This window comes from Symsagittifera roscoffensis, chromosome 6, assembly GCF_963678635.1.
Source record: "Symsagittifera roscoffensis chromosome 6, txSymRosc1.1, whole genome shotgun sequence".
Classification (NCBI taxonomy): Eukaryota; Metazoa; Xenacoelomorpha; order Acoela; family Convolutidae; genus Symsagittifera; species Symsagittifera roscoffensis.
The window spans coordinates 39,724,890-39,733,132 of record NC_087067.1 but is presented as its reverse complement, the minus strand read 5'-3'; the positions used below and the strand labels follow the sequence as shown (position 1 = coordinate 39,733,132).

At 33.6% G+C, this 8,243-nt stretch overlaps 1 protein-coding gene across 1 annotated transcript; it reads left to right on the top strand.

Annotated features, from left to right (window-relative positions):
* The first annotated feature begins 3,209 nt into the window (after positions 1 to 3,209).
* LOC134848266 (lysosomal thioesterase PPT2-A-like) lies at positions 3,210 to 5,677 on the top strand. Its single transcript, XM_063865653.1, has 3 exons — positions 3,210 to 3,414; positions 4,349 to 4,524; positions 4,928 to 5,677. Exons 1-3 carry the CDS (start codon positions 3,221 to 3,223, stop codon positions 5,422 to 5,424), a joined length of 867 nt encoding a protein of 288 aa, XP_063721723.1. The 5' UTR covers positions 3,210 to 3,220; the 3' UTR covers positions 5,425 to 5,677.
* The last annotated feature ends 2,566 nt before the right edge of the window (positions 5,678 to 8,243 follow it).

Genomic DNA, 8,243 nt, shown 5'->3' with positions numbered 1-8,243 from the left:
GCAAAATCACTATCAAACATAAAAGTCACCAAAATTAAAGAGATTGAAAAATGTTTTTGTGACCAATTCGGGACAATTAACACAATTGATAAAACGCCTAATAAAAACACATTTCAAGTTTTTATTGCGCGATTTATTCCGGCTCCAAATTCAATCCAAATTGAGTAATGACAAGCTATTTGGTCTTGTTAATGCATTACTAGACGCTACATTCATCACTTCATATTTTTGATACGTTACACCAATTAAATTTCAAAAGTCCCAATTTCAGGCCAGTTGAAACATTCAAGGACTGTTTTGCCCTTTGTTACCAGTTACAATGTGACAAAAACAAGAAAAAACTCAAGCATTACTATATCTCAAACATAGTCGAAAAACATCACCATTCCAAAAAACAATACACGTAAAATGCGTGATGCTCCAGGATTTTAAAAGTATTGCTTCCTATTTTTAACATGACTAGGAACTATATTTCAATAAAAAACTGCTGTTTTTGAGATATAAATGCATTAATTGTGATTCTGAAAGAAAATAAAACATAAAACATTGTAATAAAATTAACGACACAAACGTGTTTGTTTTAACCTGAAAAAAAATATATAAATTCGAGTCTTTTTATCTTCTTAATACGAGCGTCAATAAAAATGCAAAATAGTTGATTATCATTTAGGAATCTAGGCTTTTGTTTGTACAAAGAGTTATACTGGAACAATGTAATTTCTTTACCGATAATAGAACTTGCAAAAATTAGAATGCTCGTGAATATAAAAAAAAAATGCTCCTGTATCAGGGCAAAACTGTGAATTTTCCAAATACACTTAAAAGTCAATTAAAAAGTTTTTTGTTGAACATTGGAAAGATTAAAATTAAGAAACAATTGTAAAATTAGTCGTGATAAAACTTTATGTTATTGTTCCGGCTTTCGAACAAAACGGAATATTCGTGCTCGGTGTGGTTTTTTTATTCAGTCAGTTTTCACAGTTGGAAATTTTATTTTTCAACAAAAACTTTTTTTACCCTATTGAAGATATTGAGTTCCTGAGTTCAAATGTAAAAAGATAATTTACCTCCATATATTACCAAATGTAAACAGATATTTTTTTGTAAAATTCTCGGGGTTTGAAAGTTGCCAAATTTGCCATGTTCTGGACTACATTATGCGGGCTTTCAAGAGTTTATTCATAGTGCTGAGAGCGTAACGCGAAACGTTTATGCGTGGCGAATTATCCGCAAAACAAAATCGTTCCAAATTGAATTGAGGCTAATTAATTGGTGGTCGTATTAATCTCGTACGACTCAAATATTTACACTTCGATTTTGTCCAAAATGTATAGGTTTTCAATATTTTTCCCCAAAAACTATTCGATATGAATTAAGGGACAGTCGGAACTTTCAAGGCTTTGCTCTGATATACGAGCAGTCTTGTTCAATTTATACCCTAAACGGTAAAATAAGTTTAAAAGAGATATATTTCGCGTCTCATCGTATAGTACTAGGACTAAACGACCTGCCTCAGTTCAATTTGAAACGCATTGATCCGCCGCTTACGAGCATCATAAAACGCAAACTAGTAGTTATTATACCAATTTGGCCAAACTAGTCATTTTCAAACCCAACAACTAATCATACGTGAAAATCTTTTGAAGTTTGGGCACCAAATAACAATGTTTTTCAGATGGCTTAAAAACTTTGCAAAAACGCCTAGTTCAAAATTCGAAAATTGACTGACAACAAAAAATACCCCCAGCTTTTCTTCAAAAATTGGAGCAATAACCTGACTATCGTTATTTTTTAAAGAAAAAGCAAATAAGCAAGTGACAAGGCAAAATTGCTCGTGTATTCGAAGTTGATTGGAATTTAGATTTGTGAGCGTGGAATTAACATTCCCGTGTTAACTCTGGTGGCCCTTTTTTTGTCCAAAATCTATCGAAATCAATTCATAAGTCATTGTCGGTGAGATATATTAAAACAATCGATTTGCTCACTTTGTCGTATACTTTCTAGTTCAAAATTGGAAACTATTTGACGATCTTCTTAAGAGTGTTTGAGAATTAGGATTGTTAAGATTGTTTAAGATTAAGATTGTGAAATTCGAAGTCTTATTTATAAAAGGTGAAATTTAATGGTGGCATGTCAATGAGCAGAATGTTCCATGAGCAGAAATGGTCGAAGAAAAACTCAAAATGTTTTTTGACTTACATGGGAAAACGAGCAACCCAATTAAATTTCATTCCAATCAACAGTAAAAGACTAAAACTTGGTTGCTCAAACAGCCTAAACAACAAAAACAACTGCCGCAAACTTTTGTGAAAGGTTGGGAAAGTTTGAATCACTGCAAAACAGAGCACATATGCTTCATCGAGAGCACTCTCTACACAATTTGTAACGATTCAAACTAACAATTTTGAAAAAAAAAATAAACTTTTTTTCAGATCAACTCGAAAAAGTTTTGGGTTCTCGTTCTAGAATCAATTTGTTTTTATCTTACACCCAGTTTCTGTTATTTTTTTCATTTTCAGAGAGAATTTTTGGGATAGTTATCTTGCAAGAATCGTGCAAGATTCTTGCAAGATAGCCTCCTTCTTCCAAGATTCTTGCAAGATAACCTCCATCTTGCAAGATCTTGCAAGATAACCTCCATCTTGCAAAATCTTGCAAGATAGCCCTCTTTTGCAAGATTATTGCAAGAATCTTCCAAGATCTTGCAAGATAACCTCCCTTGATCGACCTAGGGTTGACAATAGACGCTATGACTTTATACCAAAGTTACAACCCCGTTATCACTAGCGCTCACCAGTTTTCCATTATATTTTCCCGCTCTTTCGGCCATTCTGCTCCTGGGACCATTCTGCTCCTGGGACTATTCTGCTCTTGGGACCATTCTGCTCTAGGATTAATCTGCCCCGCTCCGCCTCCAAATTTAATCTCAGATTTTAAATTTTATGGTCATAATTAGTTCATTTCTTTTATCATTACGTGGTAGCAAATTTTTGCAAATAGATGCATCTGTGCAGAACTCTCAGCCAATTTAGTTTTGAATAGCAACTTTTCTCTTCTCTGAAAATATTGGTTTAATTACTGTTGTTTCAAAACAGCAGTTTCAAACCCAATTCTTCGGTTTTGAAATACTTCCCTTGATACACTTTGAGGCAAATCTGATTGCTGAGACAATTTGCCAATAAGTTTTCGTTTCAAATACAAGAAAGATTTCCAAATTTAAATGTCGAAACACTTGATTTTTTTGGTTTTGTTACATCTTTTGTTGGCGAAGGAGAGCCGATGTTACAGACCTTTTCTGATGATCCATGGGATAAACTCCGATTACACCAGCATGCACCAAATAAAATCATGGGTTAACGAAGACTTCCCGGAGATGTTGACAGTATCGCTGGACGCGTTTAACAATCAGTACAGGTGAGTCAGTTTTGTTCAGCTGCCAAATTTTTTCAAGACAAAATTTTTTGAAAACTTTCAAAATATAAAAATTATAAATATAAATATGATAAAATTGATACATAACTGAAGACAAAAATGGAGGCCTAGAATTTTTCATGAGGGACCGACGTACTGTGAATTTTTTAAGCCAGTTAGAGCTGGTTTTTATTAAAAGGTCGCTATGGAAAACCTTTTTTTAAAAATATTAATTAAGTTAAATATTTTAAATCTTTTAAATATTGTTAAAATTTAAATATTGCGCTTTTAATCAATTTTTTAGAAAAAAAAATAAAAACGGTAGCATCAGTAAACGTTTTTTTTTCATTAAGCTTCTAGCACAGAAAGACTCGTATAAGAAGGAAAACAACAGTTTCATTTCGCAAGCCTATAATCCGCATGAAAACAGCTCGAACCGAATCAATAACTTGAATGCTGGTAAAAAACCGAGTCCATTATTTCAGTTTTTTCCATTTTAAAACAAAAATCATTATTAGTTCTTCAACATTTTTTTAAGGTTGATTAAATCTATCTATTTTAGGAAAAACAACATCAACCCATTAGAGACCTTGCACGATTTTCAGCCCATATAGTTATTAGCGCAGGGCAGGGGCGGATCTAGGATTTTCTCGAGGGGGGAGGGCGGATTTTCAAAAAATTTTCGAAAATTTTGACGACCTTTTTTTAGGTCGACAAAACTGATTTTCCGGGTCTCCTAAGCACTAAAAAGACCCTGTTATTTTAAGAAGAGTTTTAGGGTCGGTCTGCCATAAATGGTTTTCTTAAAAAGTACCGAAGGGGGGACCCTTTGGGTCGGCAGGGGGTCAAATCCCCCCTAAATCCGCCCCTGATGCAAGGTATTTTTTGCAACTTTGATTTTTATTATTTTTATGATTCAAATTTTGTGACATTTTAGCATTATAACACTAACAACTCAGGTTCCGCACTTCGCAGAGATGGTGAAGAACATCACGGATATTTACGGAAGCGTGAACTTGTTGGGTTACTCGCAGGGTGGAATTGTTGCCAGAGGGGTTATTGAAATGGGGAATAACCCGAACATTAACAACTTTATTTCACTATCTGCACCAGGTAATAGCATCGAAATTGGTCAAAATAGGGTCTTTATAGGGATTTGGTAGACTGAGCTCAGAAAATCATTAGCTCCATTACCAATGATGAATCCATTATACAGCTCTGCTCATCTTGCTGATTGTATTCAACTGAATTGAGCTGCAGCTCAAAATTAGCAGCTCATATAATTTAATCCTATTTTAAACTTTCGTTTGATATTAAAATACATGACAAACAGAAGGCTCGAGAAAGTATTTTCTGGAAGTTTTCAAACCGACCTGCAACTAGTGTAGTTGCAGTTTTTTATGAAAAAATGCTTTGTTCAGACCCCAAAAAGGTGAAACGAAATGCAGCTGCATTCATTTAACAACAATACAAAAGATAGTTATTTGATAATCGATGTATTAAAACATCATTTTAGGTCTGGGCGAATACGGAGTCCCTTTTCTCAATTCTACAGGATTTTTTGAAAACGTGCTCTCCGGAGGTGTTTACAAAGTGTGCTACAACAAAGCCGGTCAGCTTATTTCGGGTTGTAACTACTGGAATGATCCAAACCAACACGAACTCTACCTCTCCAAGAACGTCTATCTGCCATTCCTAAATAACGAAATCAAACATGAAAACTCGAGCAAGTATAAAGAAAACTTCAGCAACTTGAGTCGGCTGGTTTTGATAGGAGGACCTGACGATCACGTGATTCAGCCGTGGCAAAGTGCACAGTATAGTTTCTGGGATGAAGAATTGAATGTTGTTCCTTATAACCAGCTGGGTTATTACACTGATGATTTGTTTGGCCTCAGGGCTTTAGACGAGCAAGGGAAGATAACTTTCTGTACCTTCCCTGGTGTTCATCACACCCATTGGCCCCACAACAGAGAAGTGTATGAAAAATGCATCAGACCCTATCTTGGTTGAGAGCCGTCACTAACAGGGGTACGGCGTAACAAAAAGAAGACAGATCATAAAGCAGACATATTTCAGGCCAATCAGAATCGAGAAAAGGAAACAAGCGTACGCGAGAACAATAAATAATTTTTTATTTCCCACGTTTGTTTTCTTATCTTGATTGTGATTGCCTCACATGTGTCTTTTATGACCTGTCTACTTTTTGACCGCACTCAAAATGACAGAAACTGATTTTATGTTCAATACTTTAAAAATTTTGCAGAAATATATTTATTAACGAATATTCTAAAAATCATATTAATTGCAACCAATGAGACACTTTGTAAAAAACTTGTGAATGACCCATCAAAATCAATCTTAGTCTTTTGAAAACTTTATATAAATCTATTTCAGTCATTTTCGAAAAAGTAACTTGAGAAATTTTAAGCAGCTTGTCATACTGTATATCAGGGGCGGATTAAGGGGGGGGGGACACCTCTCTCAGGGATTCGACCCAAATTCGGGTCCCTCTTTTGGTACTTTTTAAGAAATCCTCTTTTGGCCAACAGATTCTAAAATTTTTCTACAGGCGGAGCGCGCGCCGAAAAAAATAACGCGATTTTTTGTCAACATTTTCTAAAAAGTGCCCAAAAACGGCTTTTTGATCATTTTTTTTTTCAAAATTGGTCGACTTAAAAAAAGTTTCGAAAGTTTTTATGAAAATCCGCCCCCCTCGAGAAGATCCTAGTTCCGCTTCTACTGTATATAAATTTTTTCATCATTAGCTAGTAGTTTTCTGTAAAATAATTAAGCCGGAGTTGAGTTATCTAATTTGCAATGAACCCTGGTTACCAATCTATTTAATTTGCATACTCAGGCGTGTGATTTAATTTAAAAAACTGATGTGCTTTCATTTTAATTACTATGAAATAAAACTTGAAATTGTTTATCTAATTAAATTTTATGATTTACATGACTGTTTTTTATTATTATGATTTGTTCATTGATATATTGGCTATAAATAAACTAAAAATGTCGCCAAATGAAGCTCAAAGATAATACCAGCTATGTAAACGTTTTTTTTGCAGCAACAGAAAAATTGACATGAAACAGAAAAATAGAATTGAAAACTACATCTGTTTTCTGCAATCCTTTTTGATAGAAAACGCTTTTGCTCGATTTCTGATCAATTTAAATCTAAATTAACGATGTTCATCATCAAAACCAGCCAAAAAAAAACAAAAAAAATTGCATAATATATAAAAAACGATATGTGGAGATTTAACAAAAAAGGAAGTATTATCATCACTTATAATTGTGAAAACTGTTTGCACACAGGTAAGCTTCATTTGTCACATAATTCAATTTTAGCACGGTTCATTTACCCAACAGCCAGTACAGTAATGAAATTGCAAAGCAGCCGGTTAAAAATATTTTACTTTAGCTCCAGCATTTTAAGGAGTTCTAGTGAAGCTTATTGTGATTAGACAAACAAAAATGAAAATCAAATATTATAAGGATAAAAGACAGTAATGAAGAAATTTTTAACCGGATTTTGAAAACAATCCAAATAGAACAAAAAATTAAAAGTAACAAGACTTGCCCGCAAAGCCCTGAATGTTCCGACTGACTTTTAAGGTCTATAAAGCAGTGTTTGCTTTAAAAAAATGATGCAAAGATGCATTTTTTGAAGAAAAAAAATACAATGTACATTTTTATAAAGTTCATCCCTCAACACGCCATATAAAGTACAAAATGATAAATTTGGTGCCTAGAAAATTAGGCGACAATAAATTTAAACAACCATAATAAAAAAAGAATTTAGAAAATAACTCTTTGTGAATTTAGAAGATTAAGAACTGGGCTAACAAAATGCTCTGTTTAGAATAAAGGTATACAAAAACAAAAAGAAAATTTGACACAAAACTAATCGAATCTGTTATCGTAAGTTAATTATTAAACATTAAATTGAAAAACAAGTTAATAATTTTTGAACACATAAGTTACAGAAATGTGACATAAATAACCTGATTTTCGGTTGGACAGCCACAGCCAAGATTTACTCAAACAAAAGTAAATTTAAATCTGTAAATAAATCTCACACAATTTGCACGCAAGTTATTGTCTAAACTCCGTTATTTAAGCTTGCTTGTCGTCTAATTTAATAAGCCCCGATGAATTTTGCTTCTAGTAACGTAGAAATTATGACAAATAGGCTGTTTCAACCAGTTTGGAACAACTTCTTTGAGGGACTAAATCTCCTCTTACGCGTTGATAGCGCGAAATCTAACGAGCGTTATTTGTCGCAAATTGGCCGTGTTGCCAATCTTTATACCCTCATAACTTCAAGAAAACGATCACAGATAAAATGTCTTTTTAAATTTGATCTCACGACAACAATACCTTTCGGCTGATAATAAAAAAAAATCTCAAAAACTTTTTATTAAAAAGTCGAAATTTGTTTGAAGAACCCGGGCACAAATATTTTATTAGTTTCGTTACAAACGTCGGAACAAAAACAACAAGGATAGCCGGTTTCTGCGCAAGCAATAAAAAGTAACGATACCATTTTTTTCAAAACTGTATGAATGGCGTCGGTTAATTAAACTTTCGGATGCGTTTCTTACCAAATACAAAAAAAAGAAGTTCTTTTCACCGGAGAAACGAAAAACCAACCTGAAGAAAAAAAAATTAAGTGAATTTGCCTGTTTCAATAATATGTGTTTTTTGTAAATTTTCATGCCGACAAAGAGGCTCACAAAACTTAGAAAAACTGTTCATGCAAGCTAAACACACTTTACAATGTCATATACGCTTTATGCTATTTAATCTCTCAGTTCACTTGCTCG